General features: G+C 29.6%; 3 protein-coding genes and 1 long non-coding RNA gene across 4 annotated transcripts; 2 read left to right on the top strand and 2 right to left on the bottom strand.

Moving 5' to 3' along the window:
* Window positions 1–12: 12 nt before the first annotated feature.
* Window positions 13–5,447, bottom strand: LOC130671485 (prion-like-(Q/N-rich) domain-bearing protein 25). The gene is made up of 13 exons (XM_057475403.1): window positions 5,276–5,447; window positions 5,069–5,194; window positions 4,080–4,154; window positions 3,870–4,004; window positions 3,683–3,808; window positions 3,301–3,552; window positions 2,964–3,212; window positions 2,643–2,894; window positions 2,293–2,547; window positions 1,266–1,520; window positions 939–1,193; window positions 526–780; window positions 13–454 (listed from the first exon to the last, which is right to left on the bottom strand). The coding sequence occupies exons 1-13, from the start codon at window positions 5,433–5,435 to the stop codon at window positions 195–197; spliced, it is 2,655 nt and encodes an 884-aa protein (XP_057331386.1). The 5' UTR covers window positions 5,436–5,447; the 3' UTR covers window positions 13–194.
* On the bottom strand, window positions 5,442–6,113 carry LOC130671488 (uncharacterized). Its single transcript, XM_057475407.1, has 3 exons — window positions 5,996–6,113; window positions 5,811–5,913; window positions 5,442–5,749 (listed from the first exon to the last, which is right to left on the bottom strand). Exons 1-3 carry the CDS (start codon window positions 6,110–6,112, stop codon window positions 5,460–5,462), a joined length of 510 nt encoding a protein of 169 aa, XP_057331390.1. The 5' UTR covers window position 6,113; the 3' UTR covers window positions 5,442–5,459.
* A 3,334-nt stretch (window positions 6,114–9,447) lies between these two features.
* On the top strand, window positions 9,448–10,525 carry LOC130671489 (defensin-C). The gene is made up of 2 exons (XM_057475408.1): window positions 9,448–9,607; window positions 10,205–10,525. Exons 1-2 carry the CDS (start codon window positions 9,538–9,540, stop codon window positions 10,390–10,392), a joined length of 258 nt encoding a protein of 85 aa, XP_057331391.1. The 5' UTR covers window positions 9,448–9,537; the 3' UTR covers window positions 10,393–10,525.
* A 594-nt stretch (window positions 10,526–11,119) lies between these two features.
* On the top strand, window positions 11,120–17,311 carry LOC130671720 (uncharacterized). The gene is made up of 4 exons (XR_008990558.1): window positions 11,120–11,134; window positions 11,784–12,019; window positions 12,718–16,080; window positions 17,297–17,311. It is a non-coding gene; the product is annotated as an uncharacterized LOC130671720 (long non-coding RNA).
* Window positions 17,312–20,727: the final 3,416 nt, after the last annotated feature.

Below are 20,727 nucleotides of genomic sequence, written 5' to 3'. Positions count from 1 at the left end.
GAGCCAATTAGTCCACTGCAATATCCATCATCATCTATATAGCCAAGTAAACAAGTACATTTGTTGTCTTTGGAACAATATGAGAACTTTAGGTCACGACAACCAACATCAGTTTCACAGAAGTCATTTATGTCTGAAATTCAAACTAAATAAATTTCTATAATCTTTATTGTCACTGACAAATTGAAATGCAATTATTTACGTTTAGCGAATGAATGACACTGTTTTTCGTCTGCAGAAAGATAAAAATTGATAGGACATTGACAAGTGTTAGAAGCACAAATTGAACTTTCTATGGAGCAATCGGAGTTTACGAAGCATTTTGCATTTATAAGTCCACGGCAATTCCCATCTACTATAGTGTAATTCGGCCAGCAAGTACAGGCGTTTTCCCAGCAGCGAGTGCGATCAAGTTTTTGACAACCAATATCAGTTTCACAAAAATCATTAACTTCTACAAAGTAATAGAACATTGATTAATGTTTATCATTATCATTTCTGTAAAACTATATCTCAGGGCCTTACGTGAAGCAAAGGAATAGCATTTATCTTTGTTCGTAGATAGATAAAAGTCAACCTTGCATTGGCAAGTGGTATCATCACATTTAGAATTATCAACTGCACAATCATTGTCGTCTGAACATTTTTCACCGACAAGTCCTGCGCAACGTCCGTCTACTGCAATATAATTCGCCAGACAACTACATTTGTTGTTTACTGTGCAGTACGTATATTTGAGGTTGTTACAATCATCATTAGTTTCACAAAAATCATTCAGATCTGAAACGTTGAACAAAATATTTTATAACAATCAAATTATTTCGTACTAAAAAATTTGGCAAGTTCATTAGTTACGCCTGCAAGTTTATTATGACGCGCTTGTCCACAAAAGGATTAATTTATTCTGCTTTCTTGACAATTTAGTTAGGATAACTTACGTTTGCTATAAGAATAGCATCTTTGTTTACTAAAAGAAAATTGAAAACCCTGAAGACATTGACAAACATTTAATTCACATTTTGAATTATCTGTTGCACAATCTAAATCTTCTGAACAATTCGTTCCTATAAGCCCGCGGCAACTGTCGTTCGTTACTGTATAGTTCATTAAACAAGTACATTGTCTATTTTCAGAGCAATATGTAAACTTAACATCACGACAAGCCCCATCCGTTTCGCAGAAATCGTTTAGTTCTGAATGCGTAAAAAGTATTACATTAGTATTTCATTCTTTGATTTAAGATGCAATGAATCCCAGAAACTTACTTTTTGCATATTGAAAACAATTTGTTTTGTCATTAGATGGATAATAATCTATCGGACACGTACAAGTGTTCGATTTGCACGTCGAATATTTTACTCCGCAACCTGAATCTACAGAACAATTCTCTCCAATAAGTCCGCGGCATTTATCGTCTATCAAAAGGTAATTGGGTTTACAAGTACACTCATTACTTTTTGAACAATATGAGTACTCGACGTGTGTACAACTTTTATTGCTTTCGCAAGGTTCATTTGGTTCTGAAATTTTATATTTCTAATATTAATCAAAATTTCCTGAGTCACAAAAGACTAAGAAGCCTCAATTTTCTGGTTATCTTATTTATCAAACCGAAAGTAATGATAGTTTAGGGGAAGGGGGGGGGGGGGCAAAAGGGGGTAGGGTAAGCAAAACGGGGTACCCCCAAAATTTAATAAAAAAAAATTTTATATTGTAAGTGGTTTTTAAACATTCCAAAATCACTTCTGTAAATATAATTAAGCGTTGCTTTTAATTTCTTTTGATAAACTTTTTCAAAAATCAATTGTCAGTTGAAAAATATTAATGACGTTTGCTTTATGATAAAAACTATTAAAAATTTTTTTTCTTATTTTGTATCCAATAAACATGTAAATATAATTTTTCTTCATGTAAATTACTTTTAAAAAAATTCAACTTAATCAAATTCGTTTAAAATCCAAAAAATTTTTTTTTTACCTTTTTTAGGGGGTACCCCACTTTGCCCGCAGAAATGAAAAATTTTTTTTTCAACGGTAACTGGAAATTTCTTCTATTTACTATGAATATCATTAAAAAAAAAAAGATTTAGCGTATTTGAGTCCTCGAAAACTTGGTATTTCCTTAAGTACCCCCTTTTACCCCTCCCTCCCCTATATATAAATTTATAATATCGAGCTTGAAATTTGAATTAATTTTCATATCTAATAATTTTAATAAATTTCTAACATTTTCATACAAGTGAAATTACGGAAACAGTTTTTCTGCTGTAAAAAAATTATTGTAAAAACTTACTTGCAGCATATTTGATACATTCCTGTTTATTTATAGACGAATAAAACCCATGAGAACATACGCATTCATTTGAATAACATTGTGAATTATTAGCTCCACACTCTGAATTCTCTGTGCAATTTGTACCAATGAATGCTTTGCACTCGTTATCTTTTTCGAAATATTTCATTTTACAAACACATTGATCATTTTCAGAACATTTTGAATTTTTAACTTTTGTACAGTCATCATTGTCCTCGCAAAGATCATTTACATCTGAATAAAAAAATCATCGGCTTGCATTATTTGACAATTTTTCCAGTGGAAACTATTTCAGAAAAAAAGAAGAAACTAATTTTATCAATATTTACGATCGGCATATTTTCTGCACTCCCGTTTGTCCGAAGATGGATGAAAATTTTCAGAACATTTGCATCTATTCGATTCACACAAAGAATTATCGGCTATACAATCTGAATTTTCAGAACACTCTGCATCAATGATGCCTTTACATTTGTTGTTATCTTCGAAATAGTTTTCAATACAAGCGCATTTTTTCTCTATGCACTTTGTGTTTTTGACACGTGCGCATCTTTTGTCATCTTCGCAGGAGCTTCCGATACCTTGTTGTTCAAATAATAAAGACTGAAATAAATATTGATAAAAACAAATATAAAATCATTATAACCTACTTTTGGCATAGCTACTACATTTTGTATTGTTAGACGATAAATATCTATTTAGTGAACAAACACATCTGTTGTTTCTACAAACTGAATATTTTGGCTGCTGACAGTCACTTTTTACTTCACAGTAATATAATGATCTACATTTTCCGTCTTTTTCAACAAATTTTAGCTTGCATTGACACTTATTATTCGAACATTCTGTATTTTCCATTTCTTGACAGCTTTCATCGCTTTCGCAGTAATCATACAGAGCTAAAAAAAATTCAATACATTTTCCAAAATACATTCATGTAGAAAACATACAAAGTAATTATGTTTATTGTAGAACTTATTAACTTACCTTTGGCATTTGCAATACACAAAGATTTATTTTTCGATGCATAAAAATTCACTGCACATTGACATCTGTCATTTTGACAAAGTGAATTATTTACATAACATTCTTCAGATTCTTTACAGTACCCATCAATACCTAACACACAAGTATAATTTTTTTCGAAATGATTTACATCGCAAACACATTTTCCTTTTGAACAAACTACATTTTTTGTAGTATCACAATTTGAATCTTCTGTACATTTTCGACCTAGCACTAGAACAAAATTTTGAAGTTTACACACTAATTAAAGTATAAACATCACAAATTTGTAATTACGTAACTTCTGTTTGAATTTACAAAAAAATATTGATGTATAAGTGAACATTAAGCTTAAAAAACTTACAAATTTCGCATTTTTTTGTGGCCAAATTTAAAGGAAAATTTTCATCACATTGGCATATTCTTGATTTACATTTTGAATTATCTACTTTACGGCAGCCTTTGTCTTCTATGCATCGGTCGTTTGGTTCTAAAATGAAATATTACTTGAAGATAATTTAATTTTTAAAAACTTCACACTTAAATCTTACGTTTTGCATAACGGGTACAATTTCCAGTCTTTTCAGATACATAGAAATTTCTGATACATTTACAAGCATTCGACTGACAAGTAGTGTGTTTGACGTCATTACAATCAATATTACTCAAACACGGGTCATTTGGTTCTACGATATATTAAAAATATAGTAATAGAAATAAACTAATGAAATTTTTCAAAGCAATGAAAATAGTAGATTTACTTTTTGCGGGTCTATAAAGCGTTCGGCTTTGTGTATGTAAAAATACATCGTCTTTACTGCAATTACTTCTTGATTCTAAAACATACAACGAAAAATTACAATTTATTTGGATGAATCAAAGACGATTTCCGACGTATATCCTTATTAGGGTGGTTCGTTTCAAAGCAATATTTTTTTTTCAAGGTGCTGACTCAAAATCTTGTAGAATATATAGAAAAAAAAATTTGCTCAAAATTTGAGCCCTTCACTATTATGTTTAGAGGTCGCCAATTCATTTGCTAGTTTTCCCATTTAAATAATATACAAAAATCATTTTTTTACACTTTTCTTTACCGCAACCTGTGAAGAAATTTTTTTTCTACTTAGATCATAATTTATTCTCATAGAGCATAAAATTCTCTAAAAAAAAGTCTGTCACCAAAAAATTATCTAACGAATATTTTTATTACGTAATTATATTATATTTATTATATTATACTTAAAATTTATATTAAATAGCTCATAACTGTTGAGCTATTGATAACAGAATTGAGCCCTATACAACAAATTTGTAAAGCTCAATGAGCCCTATAAAATTGACATTTGACTTTTGTTCATAGAATTAATAATTTAGCCCTCGAATCCAATTAAAGATAAATTTTCATGTTAAGTACATTCAGGACTAATTACGTAATAAAAATATTCGTTAGATAATTTTTTGGTGACAGACTTTTTTTTAGAGAATTTTTATGCTCTATGAAAATAAATTATGATCTAAGTAGAAAAAAAATTTATTTACAGGCTGCGGTAAAGAAAAGTGGAAAAAAATGATTTTTGTATGTTATTTAAATGGGAAAACTGGCAAATGAATTGGCGACCTCTAAAAATAGTAGTTAAGGGCTCAAATTTTGACCGAATTTTTTTTTCTACATATTCTACCAGATTTCGAGTCAGCACCTTGAAAAAAAAAATATTGCTCTGAAACGAACCATCCTAATCCTTATACTTACTATCTAATTCGCATTTATCATTAAGAGTATAATAATAATTGACTTTGCATTTACATATTCCGTACGGATTGCAATATGAATTTTCAATTGAACATTTTTTATTGACTAAGCATGGCTTATTGATACCTACAAATCATTATTTGTAATTAATATTCTTAATCAATATTCGTAAGCAAATCATTCGAATATTTGAATTTTTATAATTACCGCCCATACTATTTTGGCACGTTAATGTATCGAGAGTAAATTGGGTTCCATTTGGACATTTACATTCCTTGTTAATGCACTTAAGATTTGAATGATCTTCTAAGCATTGAATATCATTATTGCATGGTTCACCATAATTTGTGTCTAAAAAAGTGACCATGTTAATTTTTGGATGTCATTCGTTTTAAATCTGTTGTACAAAAATATTTAATATTTGCATGAGATTAATCTCACTTGATATAATCTGACACTCAGATTTGGATGAATTTCTTTTCAAATAAAATATTTCAGTAAAATCATAATAATAATCCATGAGTTCATCAACTAAACGATCATCCATTGAATTCCGTAAACAAATTGTTTCGTTGTACGCAACCGATTGTTTTCTGCAAACACACCGTCCATTTTCGGAACATTTCGCTCCAATTATTGCTTCGCAGTCGAAAGATTTTTTACAGGGACTATTTAATATGCCTATCAGATTATCAGAATTATCTCTTAATGTTTTAGTTGGCATTTGGAATACAATAAATACCTTTTTTGAGACATATATAATCAGAAATGTAAAGTTGATCACGTATTTTATTAACACATATTCTATTTGGATTGCAGCAAGGATCTTGAAGATATGGATTGCACTATCACAGATAATCAAATACGTTTCATTTGTTATCGGAAAAAATACTAAATATCATTAGCTAAAAAAAACTGACAACTTACTTTATGCTTTAATTCTGCGCATTTAGTAATCGAGTCATTGATCCCATTCATAGGAATAGTAGAGGCCAAGAAAATATTCAACATTTTAATGAAAATTAATAATACTATATTTGTCATCTTATCGTAGCGTAATAGAGATCTATATTCCTAAAAATACTATCAATATTAGTATTGCCTATTAGTCACGAGAATTATCATTTACTTATATTGTTTTTTTATTTGTTTAGTTTAATAGAAACGTAAGTTAAGCATGCAGTGAATAACGCATATACACAGAAAAAAGGATTTCTTGGCGCGAAAAATATTTACTCGCCCCAAGAAAATTTTTGCATTATAAAATGAAAACTAGAATTTTCTTAAGCCAAGGAATCCTTTTTTTCTGAGTGAAAATTATAGTAGTTTTTAAATTTCCCGCGTACCTTCATCCACTATTGCACGCGTGTTTTAACGCAGTTTTGGCGCGAACTTGACCGAATTACTAAATATTTGTTTAGTATCAATATAAATATAATATCATATAATCACTTATTTATACTTACTATTTAATCAATTAATCAGCGATAAAACTATTAATGATGTATTAATTTAATTTTTTACCAAAAGAAATAGATTAAAAAGCCAATGTGCTGAATTTGAACAGTAACTCATGGATTATTTCGCTTTACCTTTACGTTTTAATTTTTTTTATTCATTTTTAAACTGTAACACTTTGATTTAATGTCACTAATGTCATTACGATGCTTCAAAATATATTTTATTAAAGCATAAGTTCGAAAAAACGAGCCAATAATTTTAAACTGTAGATCACTCGAATTTTGATGAAATGTTTTGAGAAGGTTTTAATGTAAATGGATGGCATAATTTATGCCTGTAAATATGGCTGTTTGAAGTCAATCCACTACTGTAATATATAGATGTAAAGTTGTTGCGTACGCATCTATATAAGTATGAACTTGTACTTGGCGCGAGTCCCTACCATATCGTAAGATTGTAATCAATAGTAAGTTTATGTCCATGGCGATCTAGGTTGTTATATTGGTAATCTAGGTTGAATTAAAATATTTAAGAATGTACGTTGCTCTGATATTGAGGAAATTAACAATTATTTATGGTGTATTATAAAATATTTTTAGTCCACCCGGAAAAAAATAATTTATATATGAAATATGATTAGATCAACATAGATCTATATTTTCAAAGTTTAGATTTACATTGATCATAACAAAAGACGGGATATTGAAAGACTTTGTCACAATCACAAACATAATTAGCTTATGTTAACAAATCAATTTCTTACACGGAAAAAAATGATGCTCAAAATTTTAATAGTTTGTAGTTTATTTTTGACTTAAAATTGGTATATCTGTATACTAATATCGAACCAGGATCATTATATATTACAAAATGGCTATTATTTATATTAAAATTTAATACACATCGAAGAGCTAAATTTGTAATTTCGTATACTAAAATTAATATGAAAAAGAATCGATAAATTGGTATCTACAGTTATTTATTACTATTCAAATAAACAGAAAAATTAAAAAAATTTAGCACTTATTCGATTTATGTATATAATAAATTAATTTATAATAACGAATAAATAACATTTTATATTAATTATTAGTCAATGGGATAGAATTTATAAAATAAGAGTTTAAAGTTTTCGGTATTTGTATGAGCAAAAAATCAGTATCTAGTATACTAATTTTTCATTTTATTATTTACCACTTATTCGATTTATATATATTGTAAATTAATTTATATAGTGATATCGAATTTATAAAATAAAAGTCAGTAACTTTTGCAATTTTTCGGCTGGAAAAATCAGTATCTAAGATAGCAATTCTTAATTTGATCAATCATTACTTTTTAATATTTGTATGCCATAAATTAATGAATTTTCACTAATAAGTCACGTATTTATATACCTAAAAGTAAAAATATTTACTTACTTTTTGAAATCATTGATAGTAGTTTTTAGGAATCTACAAAAATTAGTAAACTACTTTGGATTAAGAGGGTTTGCCATCTATTCTCTTTCTCACACACATGTGAACAAACGAAACGGTCCTTGTTGCACTTACATTAGCAAATGGAAATTTCAAATGAGCCGTTCTCAGGTATAAACTGAAATTTCCGAACCGGAAGCATTTCATTCGATAAATAATAACTTTACGCATCGAATGACATATTTTATTTAATTACTTGGGTCTTTATCTATGAAAACGGTTCATTTGGAAATCACCTGTTTCACTCTCTTAAGTACATAATAGTACTAATTATTGATAACAGATTCCATTTTTGACTATTATTTATTAATGTTCAATATTCTGTTATTTTCGTGTATAGTAAAAAATTAAATTATGTTGTCATTAAAAAGTCGATTACTTATGAGAGTACATGATATTCGATATAACAAGATCGCCATATTTCAAAGCGGGCATTTGTAACCGTCAATGATTCCATCTTGTGGTTATGAAAAAAAAATTTCCACGTTGATCTACTCAAATTCATGTTGATGTCCTCAATCTATATAAAGTAAAGTAGAACTATGCTCTTAAAATATAATCATTTTTATATTTAACGTGAGTAAAAATTACTATTCTATTAGAAAAAAAGGATATCGTAAATCAAAAATCACAAATGATTCAATGAAAAAATTAAATAGTCGATTCGTTACTCCAAGTAATTCAAATAATTATATTTCTAATTCATATCACGTTACTAATTTCAAAAGGGCATGTTTCTATAAGCCCTTTCGGCTTTAGGGAGCTTCCTGGAACCAAAAGGATGCATGATTTTTTTTTTTATTGCAAAGCGCTTTGATGACTTATTTCAAAGTTCAAATTTGAAAAAAAATTTTTTGAAAGCCAAAAGGACATATAATTTAAGTCATGAGCCCTTTAAGCTTTCAAAAAAATCGAAATAATTCAATTTTTCGATCTTAAATTAGTGTTTCAGTAAATCTGATTCATATTAACGCAATTATGAATAATTTATAATTCATAAGATATTCAGAAATCATCATTTTGCTTCGCTGTATTTTATTTATTTATTTATTTTTACTCACATATCATTTTACTCACGCGCCTTGACTTATCAATGAACCTGATAAGCATGTAGTTGTAAGTATATTCCTCTATTGAATAAATCGACGGTCTTTTATCGATGAGGAAAAGTTTGTAACTATAAAAAACTCGGGGATTCCTAAATCTCCCACCACACGATCTTCAGCTACCCAGAAAAAAAAAATACCTTCTTTTCTTTATCTCTTCTTGTCAATGTTAAATAATTGTCTCGGGAACCCCAATCGACTTGTCACTATAATACTATTAATAAAAAAATTGTATTCCTTGACTTTCAGTATATTTATTTTTAAGATTAACTGATGATTTATTTATAGAATGGTCAACAGAGGTTTTTAGCGTCATATATATAAAGGCAAAAAGGAATATTGAATCAGTTACCAATCACGCTTCATAAGAAACTTGATTAACTTGAAAAACGAAAAAAGTTTTGATCGTATTATTTTTTTCACCATGGCCAAGTTATTGATCTTAGTACTTTTGGTTGCATTTGCTGCAGCAGTCTTGTCTGCTCCAACTGAAGGTGAATTTGATTAAATCAATTGTAATCTATATACACGGAAAAAAATAAATAGTAAATGCAACATGATGCAGTCTTGGTAAATAAACATGATGAAATCATGTTGCATCCACATGATTTGTCATGTTTCGGCTACATGACAATCATATTGCGGTAGCATGAGAAAAATCATGTGGCAGCAACATGATTTTCATGTAACCTTAATAGCATAAAATTAAGCTGCAACAACTAAATATTTATACTTCAGAAAAATTATTTATCATCAAGCAACAATCAAGCAAAAAATCTATTTTTTGGAAATCCTGACTACCCTTAATGTGGATGCCACATGATTTTCTCATGTTTATTTACCAAGACTGCATCATGTTGCATTTGCTATTTATTTTTTTCCGTGTAAGAAATTGTTGAATGAAAAATATTTAAAATAAATAGTTTTGATGTTGTGTAAATTTATGTATATTTTGGATCTAAAATTTATTAAAACTATTTTACGGTTTAATAAATTTCTGGCTGGTTTCAGGACGGTTGAAGTTCAGTTTTCACTTAAAACAAGTAGTAAATTTATCTAAAATATTTTATTTGACATAATTGTTGTTACAGATGACTATTCTCTTCATCCTGAGGAATACGGATCTCAAGTGGAGTCCGGAAGCGTTCGTATACCTCGAGCTACTTGTGATCTTCTCTCAGGCTTTGGTGTCGCCGATTCTGCTTGCGCACTCCATTGCTTGGCTAAAAAATTCAAAGGAGGTTGGTGCGAAAAAGGGGTTTGTCACTGTCGTCATTGATGACATACATAAGTTATACTGATTCAAGGGAAGTACCCATTGAATCGTAATTTTTTAATTTTATATTGTAATGTGACATTCGTTTTTCTACTTGATTTCAATTTATCGAATAAAATATAACTTCATTCAATGACATCAATGTTTAATTTATTGATTAAAGTATATATGCTTTCCTTATATATTTCCTAAAAAAAATACGTAAGCTTGTGAACTAAAGTAGATCGAATGACTTTATTGACTAAAATTTGAAAAAATTACGTTTGATCAACAGTGAAAATGAGATGTTCTTCAAAAAATTCTCAATACGCTGCCTTATTGATTTCAGTTGATTCTTTTGCCGCCAATTTGACTTTGATTGATAAATGGTTTTATTCAAATAGACTTTGCATTGCCATCTTTTGCTAGCTTTCAAAATTTTGTTGTTATTTCTATTGATGGTAAGAATTTCGTTTGAGACTTTACTCTCTGGAGGGGTGTTAAAGTTGGTATTTATAGTCACGTCTTACTGCTTAATGAACTTGTTAATGTCATTTAGCATAAATAAGGTGATCTTGTGCCGTGAGCATAGAAACTACTTTAGACTACACAGTGATAGGGCTTGAATATGAATTCCGCTTTAAGTCTGACAATTTTCTTTCTCTCATCAATGTTTTTACACAATGATAAAAAAGCATCTTCCCAAATCTTGATGTTCTGTCAGTAATCCTGATAGCAAAGATTTCTCGTTCAGAAGATGATGTCGGTAAGTTGCGGTCAGCTCATAGTACTAAGATGGTTTAGGCTGAATTAAAATATTGAAGAATCTTGTTTCAATATTGAGAAAATGAAAACATTTTTATAGTTTCTTTCGATAAATAATTTATCAAATATGTTTAGTAATAGTCATAGTCGTTACTTGAAGTAATTTGAATAATGATATTTATAGTATATATTATATAGGGTAAGAGCACCAGTACCCAGCCCCTAACCAGTAGCCAGCCGGTCATATACTTTAACATTGGCTCAAAATGTATATAGATATAATTTAACATGAAGTGGCTGGCTACTGGTTTGAGGCTGGGTACTGGCGCTCTTACCCTATGGTTAGGTTTTTCTTTCAAGAATAATAATCTTTATAAACCGAACCTATCTATTATAAATTAGTAATTTACGTAAAGTTATTCATATTGATGAAGCCATAAATAATCATCATATAAGATATTAAAAGGTTATCACTTGGCTTCAATGTATCTAACGAACACGTATGTGATTGAACTTGATCTATCGGTGACACTGATAAGCAAGTCCTTGTACGTGAATTCCTTCATAAATATTACTCAACACTCTTTAATACTATGAAACTACAAATTACAAAATTGTTTTGTTATTATCTCAGTATATTTTTTTTCAAGATTAACTGATAATCTATTTATGCATTGGTCAAGAACTCAGATTTTGGCGTTCAATATATATCAAGCCGAGAAGGAACTTTTGAATCAGTTACCAATCACGCTTCCTAAGAAACTTGATTAACTTGTAAAACGGAAAAACAGTTTACATAATATATTTTTTTTCACTATGGCCAAGTTACCGATCTTGTTACTTTTGGTTGCAATTGCTGTAGCAGTCTTATCCGCTCCAACTCAAGGTAAATATAATTAAATAATTTGTAAGTCTAAATTTCAACAGGACCGTAGAAGGATTCGTCCAGGTCGTGATGTTTCGTATGATGTGTCTAGCGGCCTCGGCATCGTTGAAGTTTCTTGACTTATTACTACCCCGAGTCGAAATTTAAATCGTAGATTGAACGTACTAGACGTTAAAAACGTAAATTCAACCCTTGAAGACGTAAATGGCCGTGAAAACGTATTAAAGACGTAGTTGACGGACGAAAACGTAAATAAGACTTGCGGAATCGCAAATCGTTGATACAACCTTTCAAAACGTAAAATAAAAAAATTAAACCGTATCGAAAACATTTCATGCAAAAAAAAAACATGTTTAGTAGCCAGAAAACCACAAATAAGAATTCTCAGCATCTTCAAAAAAATATTTTGGGGACTTGCAACAGAAAACTATACTGACAGCTACTTTCTTGGGTTCCTTTGGGTCCCCAATATATTTTTTTGTAAACCTTACATTGCCATCTTCTGCTTATAAGCTCTGCATTTTAGGATTTATTCTTCAAAGATCTGCATAAAAATAAATTACAAAAAAATTGTCTTTATGTAGATTTAATTATTCCTCTTTTTCAAGTGATTCTGCTTGTTTAGAAATCTACTTTTTAGTAAAAAAAAGTTATAAATTTATTTGAAACCTACTTTATTTATATATTTGTTACTACAGACGAAGATTCTCTTCATCATGAGAATAATGGATCTCAACTGGACTTTGGAGGATTTCGTTTCCCTCCTATGGCGTGTGGTATTGCCAACGGCTTCAATATCGCTAATTTTGCTTGCATGACTTTATGTCAAACTGTGAATCAAACCTCAGGATCTTGTGAAAACGACGAATGTATTTGTAAATAACAATACCATTTTAAAGTTATATCGATTCCTGTGTAAATACTTTCAGAATTATCATTATCGAACACAGAAATCGTATTTTTGATATTTTATATTATAATGTAGCATTTATTAGCCTTCTTGATTTGAATTAATTAAATAAAAGGTATATAACCCTTCATTCGATGACATTAACGTTTAATTAATATTTTAAAGTATATGTGCTTTCCTACTATAAATTTCCCAATAAAAAAAAAAAAAGTTACCATGTGACTTGAAGTAGGTTGAAGAAGAATTTTTACACATAGAAGTACACTGTAAAAAATTCGCCGAGTGAATGCGGATTAAATCCGGAGTGAATGCGGAGTGAATGAATTTTTAATTATTCACTCCCCTCGGAGTAAAATTCACTCCGCAGGGGAGTTTTCGCGGAGTGGATAATTTTTTATAAATTTTGTCCCTCTGGAGTGAATTTCACTCCGGAGGGGAGTTTTAAAAATACTATTAATAAAATATAACTTTACTAAGTTAAATCGAAATAAAAATTTACGTATTACAGTACTGATCAACACACGCACACCCGAACACACATACGCGCACACCCGAACGCACGCATTCATTCGCACATACCCAAACACATCCGAAAACACACACGCACACATTTGCACACTCGCACGTGCACTCACGCACGCACACACATCCACAGACACACGCACACAGACACCCGCACGCACGCAATCGCACTCACGCACACACGCTGTTTAACAGTTTAATATAAATTAATTTAAATGTTAAAACTCCGGACCGAAGTGAATTCGGAGTGAAATAAAATCCGCATCACTCCGAGATCACACCGCTAAAAAAAAACTCCCAATTCACTCCGCATGCACCGTAGTGATTTTTTTTAAAACTCCGATAGGCGGAGTGAATCCGGAGTTAATTCGGATTTAATTTCAATCCGGATTCACTCCGGATTTTTTACAGTGTATTTATTTGAGCCAAATAAGATTTATTAATAGTTAATAAATGATTTATTAAATGAGAATTATTTGAGCCAAATAATTATTTTCTGAGCAATTTGGCGACAATCTACTGCCACAACTTGTCACTAAGTTTCTGAGTAACTTGTAGGACAACTTATGGAAATGCCACCTTTTGCGGCCAACTTGGCGACAAGTTGCGGCAGTAGGTTGTCGACAAGTTGCGGCCAACTTGGCTATCAGGGAGGGAAGTTAAGGTAGTACGCTGTCGATATATTACCGTCAACTTGGATATCAGGGTACGATAAAATTCGATTCTCGATAGTGAAGAAATCTCATGTCATAAACATTATCACAGTTTTCTGATAGTTTCTACAGAAGGAAAGTTCTCTTATGAAATTAATATAGGAAACGTTTGTAACTACGCTAATTTCGTATATTGTCGATAATCCGAAATAATTCAGTTTTAATTTTATCAGCTATAGTCATAAATCAATCAATTGTTCACATATTATTCTGAAGACTTAAGTGAACACATACTTCATAAATAAAAACTATTTCATATGATCGTCTTTATTATTAATAGTAATTTTATTATTGTACTTAAGGGCAAATTTTTTTCAAATCTTATACTCTAAATTTTTGCTTTACTCATACAATAGATAAAAAATCAGAACAAGTCCTCGGAAACAAATGTTAATTTTTGAAAACACGGAAATTTTTCCTTCCTAAGATTCAAATTAAAAATAAAGTAATCAATTTTCCACCGGTTTCAAATCTCTTTCAAGTATTCATTCATTTTGAAATGACTCAATTTCCATACTCACGAATTTAAGACATTAAATAAATAAATTAATTAATGCGCTAATAAAAAAATTATACCTACACCAAATTATTAAATAATTTTGAAAGCATAAAATATTTCACACAGAAAAAATTCATCAAATCAATTTGATATCCACTCATAATTAAATCTATACAGTGGCATTGGGCTTGGAGCTGCGAAAATGTTAGTCATTAAGAAAGACCCTCTATTAAAAAGTATCTTTTTTTTTCGTTCATTTTTCTCATCCAACCTTTCATCTACTGGTACTCGATTGAAAAGGAACATACGTATATATGAATATATATACATACCTATGTACGCATCCAAAAGAAACAAAAAGGACAAGTGGGTCCGGCTTTGTTGATTCAAGGTGATAATTCTAGCCTGTGAAACTTTTTTTCTTGCCCTACTCATCGAACGTAGACGATAGACAGTCATAATAATATAAAAAAATGTATATATATATATATAGATATATATAAACGAAAACTAAAGACGGAATATTCATAATTATAGATCAGTAGTCTTGACTAGTCAATTTTCAATTTAATAAATACCTTTGTAGATAAATAAATAATTTGTTATTTTATTTTCAATACTTAAAAATTTTAACGATTAAAAAATACTTGAATCCATGAGCACCGACTATTACTTTTTTAACTTGAGAGATCGTTTTTTGCGATTTCATACTAAAAACTCCATATGCTGTGGGCTTTCTCGATCCTCGCATTTGGGATTCCAGATTGAGAGATATCATTCTCTCTCTACACTACACTTTATATATATATATGTATATATACATACCAAATATCCCAAATAAATCGATAGGTTTTTGAGAGTTAAGTCTCCTGGGTTGTTTCTCTGCTCCCAGTTTAACATTCGGCCTATGGAAAAACACCTCCGACTTAATTGCCAGCAGCAGTTGTTGATACCAAATAAAAGATAAAAATGTGTAAAAAAATTTTAAAACCAAAAAAAAATTGAGATAAAAAAATTACTCAGTATAATTTCATTAAATTAATTTTTGAGTCAAGAGATGACTATTAATTGAGATAAAATAATAATTGTGCTTTTGAAAAAGTAAATTCGATAGTGAATAGTCGTTGACAAATAAATAATTAACTTTGAATCAATTAGCAAATACTTCTTATAGTCAGTTATAAAAAATATGCAGGTATAATGTATAAGTATGAAAAATATGTGGTAAGCTAATTGGTAATGATTCTTCTAAAAAGGGGTCAGACACCTGCACTCCCTTGAAGGGAAGGTGCCTTGAAACAACTTTCAATAGGTGTTAGATTTTTTAAATATTTATACGACAGCCGCAAGTACCAAAATTATTATTTTATTTAAATTTCTCTAAGGGGCTGCTACGGTTCATTTTAAAAAACGAAAGGTAATTAGTAATTCTTGTATACTTTTTTTTGTTGTTGTTACAAATAGTATCCATTTTGAATAATCAATTTAAATGAAAATAAATTTTTATTGAATAGTGAGAAATTTTTTTAAAATTTTTAATTATTTTATAAAAATAAGATAGTGAATATTTTATTAAATCGGCTTCAAAAAAAAAAAAAAAAGACTGGGGAAAAATGAACTTCATTGGAATTTTTCATTAGGAGAAATTATTTCATCCCCTCCTTTTCTCTTAAATACTACACTGTGAAAAATTTCACTATAGGTGCATACCCTTATTATTAGAAACGATTTAAAACGATTAGAAAAAAAAATTTTTAAATACTTTTGAATACTTTGAATACCGTGTTTCTTATGGGCATTTAACATTGCAAATCGTTTCGAATCGTTTCTTTTAATCAGGGTACACAGAAAAAAATAAACTTTAAAAATTACTATTTGAAATTATAACCCATCAGAACCCGGTTGTCAATATGGGGAATTTTTAAAGTTCAAATAGTAATTTTTCTTAAGTAGACAATAAATGTTCATACTTATCCTGTAATTACTCATGTTTTAATCATAAATGACAAAATTACTATTTAGAATGATGGTATTTACTGATCACTTTATCATTATATTACTTGTCATTCTCAATTTTTATAGTTCATTTTTTTTCCGTGTAGTAACACCGGACTATAAGAAAACTGGTACAAAATTTACAAGTGTCCCATAGTAAACGTATGCGCATACTCTCTAAAATTGAATCAGTGAAATTCACTTCGAATTAGTGAATATTCACTGGAAACCAGCTATACGTATACCACTGGTTGAATTACTGGTTTCTTATAGCTGTAGAAATAGTGACTATCCGCTGATTCGCAGTAAATTTCACTAATTCATTGTTAAAGGGTAGGCCACAATCGTGTAGTCTGCGCATACGTTTACTATGGGACACTTGTAAATTTTGAATCAGTTTTCTTATAGTCCGGTGTTACTATGCACCCATAGTAAAATTTATTAGGAATTTTTCACAGAGTAATGAGATATAAAATAGGTCTCTATTTTTATTAACGGAAAAAAAATTAAATAATTTATTGGAGTAAAAAAATTAAAAATAAATTGTTAAATAAAAATCTTGATAATTGAATTTGTTTATTTATTTTTTATCTTCAATTGATTTGGTCTTGCCTATTAAATTACTATTTCGGTTTCAGGGTACAAAAGATGCGGATAAAATTGTAACGTTTCTACATAAATGTATATACTGCAGTTATAAATTTAAAAGAACTCCCGGTAGTTTCACACAGAACGAATGGACAACCCGTGGACAGAACACACATGATTCCCATCCGATGTCTTGATGGGGTCTCTCTAAACTACATGCAGAATCGTAATATTTTGTTATGCTGCCCCCCAACGGAGTTAAATACACATGTATCGCGAGTTCTACTCGATTCAATCGTGAACCACGAATTTATTTGACACTTTGAAGCCTTGTTCTCTCTTTCTCTGTCTATATGTATACGCTGGTAAAAAGCTTCATATATACAAGTGAGTTATGGGAAGTCTATGGTATCGTCATCGAACCCTCATGACTTATTTTCATAGCAATTGCTCCATAGGGTGTTTTTTGGGCGTTTCCTTACTATAAATCAGAGGTTGCAGTAACGAGCGCGCATACGATATTCTGTAGTTCTTATTGCAATATACATGTAATATACAAAAGTCTATTATAATTATTTGTGTGATGATTTCTGTTATAAATTTGAATAAGAAATCCGTATATATTTTTATTTCTCATGAGTACATCATTATTAATTATTTAAAATATAAAAAATATCACAGATGTAAAAATTTTTTTATGTTATTTTTGAATATGAGAATAAAAAATAAAAATAAAAAATATGTCACAAAGTAACATACACTGTAAAAAAATTTTTGGTGTGAAAATGGTCCCCAAGGACTTAACACGGTGTCTGCTCGGTGTAAACTGACGGTGTGAAATATCAAGCCGTGTAATTTAAACACGGTATGAGTGTTTTCTTTCACACCATTCGGTGTTATTATCTAAAAATTGTCCAATAATATAATCTATAATTAAAAATTATCAAGTAATATATAGATTGCAACACTAGTATATTATTATTAATATTGATATAGATTTTTTCAAAATAAGAATCGAATACCTACACGGAAAGAAAATTATGGGAACTTTTGCTATGCATTATGGGAATAGTTCCCACAATGGTAAAGGAATTGTACCCATACTATTATAGGGATGGTTCCCATAATATTATGGGAACTATTCCCATAATATCATAAAATTTTTTTTTTGCGAAATAGTGTAGAAATGTCCCTCATGATATGGAGAGATTCAACTAAAGCTTCTTCGACGCTGAATTTGTTAATAAAAAAATTTTTTTGTTAAAAATTTGAATGTTTTGGCCAAATACGAATTTTTTTTTCAATTTTTGAATTTTTATTTTCATATTTAATAATATTTCTGTGTATTGTAGAAGTGATTACCACACTTTTCTTTACATTAATTTTTTCATGATAGTATGGGAACCATTCCTATAATATTATGCGAATGTTCCTATAATTAATGGGAATGATTCCTATAAAGTATGGGGTTCATTCATACATATGATGGGAATGATTCCTATAATATTATAGAAACAATTCCTATAAATTATAGGAACCATTCCTATAACTATAGGAACCATTCCTATAATGTTAGGCGTAACATAGCCATAATTATAGGAACTGTTCCTATAATTATGGGAACCATAGCCATAATTATAGGAACTGTTCCTATAATTATGGGAACCATACCCATAATTATAGGAACTGCTCCCATAATTTATGGTGATTGATCCTATGTTGGTATAGAAAAAAATTTTACAGAATTATGGGAACCGTTTTCATAATTTTCTTTCCGAGTAGTATCGAAGTAATCGAGTTATAAATAAAAAAACTTATATACATTTACACCATTGGTAGTGTGGATGTTCTAATTCAAACGGTCCAAAATATAATACCGTGTATCGTGTAACTTTCACACCAACAGTATTGAAATTTTTAACACCACACCATACACTCAAAATTTTATACAGCGTAGCGACAAAGTTTGCACTTTTTATTACAAAAATTTACAAAATACGCTTTTGAAATGTCAATAAACTGAAATTCGCCAATCTGAATTTTTGTAGATCACAGGTCTATTAAATACAAGATCGATATTGAAATGTTAAAAATAAAACATTAATTTCAATACCGCAAACAAAGAAAATGAAAAAAATAAAATCTATGTATGTAAAAATAAAAATTATTCATACAATTTTGTGTATATAGAATTGAAATAAATTCAAAAATTGTATTAATTCAAGTGTAAGACAGGAACACGCTATTAGAGAGATAGGAAAATACTCGAATGTTGAACCAAATGGAAGTCTTTAATTGCAATGGCAACTCTTACATTTATCTAAATGGAGATCGTGAAGGGCTCAAGTGCGCATTAATGTTTTTCACGGCGCAAGATTTTGATAATAATTACGATATATATTATTTTTTTTATTTTATCTTCAATTACACTTTATTTGCCTTACACACATTCTTTGTTTTAGCTTTCATACGTCGGTATTTAATTCAGATATCAAAAAACCATTGCGGCATATCTTAAATAAAAAAAAACTCAGCTTCGGAAACAAAGAATTTATTTTTATAAATTTTTGTTATCAATAATTTTGACTCCAAAAGAAAACATGTATTTAAATTTTCCAATATCCATCCTCTTTATTTACTTAAATGTATGAATATATATCTAAAGTGCATACTAAATTTAAATATATTTATACAAAAGTATAGATGTATATCATACACTCTTCCGTAAAAATACTACTTGAGATTGCAGTAATTAAAATAAAATAAAACGATTGTTTTATCTTCAAGACAATTAATTATAAAGTTAAATCACTGTAACGAGAAATTCATTCTTTTGTTTTATAATTATTTTCAAAAATAATTTCATCAATTTAAATTTAAATTTTAATTATTATTGCCATCAATTATCGGCAGTAAATTTTTTTTTCAAATTATTTGCACACAAATGAATTTCTTAATCAACAATACAAATATGAATTAAAAAAATAAATAAATATACAATACACTTTGAATATCTGAATAAAATTTCATTTCCTTCAAAAGGTAATCGGGTAAATGAGTGTCGAAAAAAAAAGTGATTTTAAAAATAAAAGAATTCCTTTTTCTCACGGCACTTCCTCTGGATCCTCATCAGAAACCTTTTCGGTTCAACATGCGTCTGGCCATCGAAAACGATTTTTATTTTATTTTTATTTTCGAAACCAATGACGGTTTTATCCCTCGTCGGTATTCGGCTGTCCGCGACGACCATTGAGATCATGAAGATACGCACACGCCGTGGACCAGTGACCAGTGACTAGAGTCACCAGAAACCATCAGAGACCAAAGTGAGACTGAAAGCATATACTTGTGAACCTGTTTCTTTCTCATGTTAACAACTAAAACTCATAAAGACATTTCATTTAAGTGGTTCGTGTATAGTCGACCAAGAAGATTTCTTTTTGATTGTATCCTGTTTTAAAATAGCTTAACAACTTACACA

The sequence above is a fragment of the Microplitis mediator genome, chromosome 7 (genome assembly GCF_029852145.1).
Source record: "Microplitis mediator isolate UGA2020A chromosome 7, iyMicMedi2.1, whole genome shotgun sequence".
Lineage (NCBI taxonomy): Eukaryota > Metazoa > Arthropoda > Insecta > Hymenoptera > Braconidae > Microplitis > Microplitis mediator.
The sequence above is the reverse complement of the archived record's forward strand: the minus strand, read 5'-3'. Positions and strand labels throughout refer to the sequence as shown.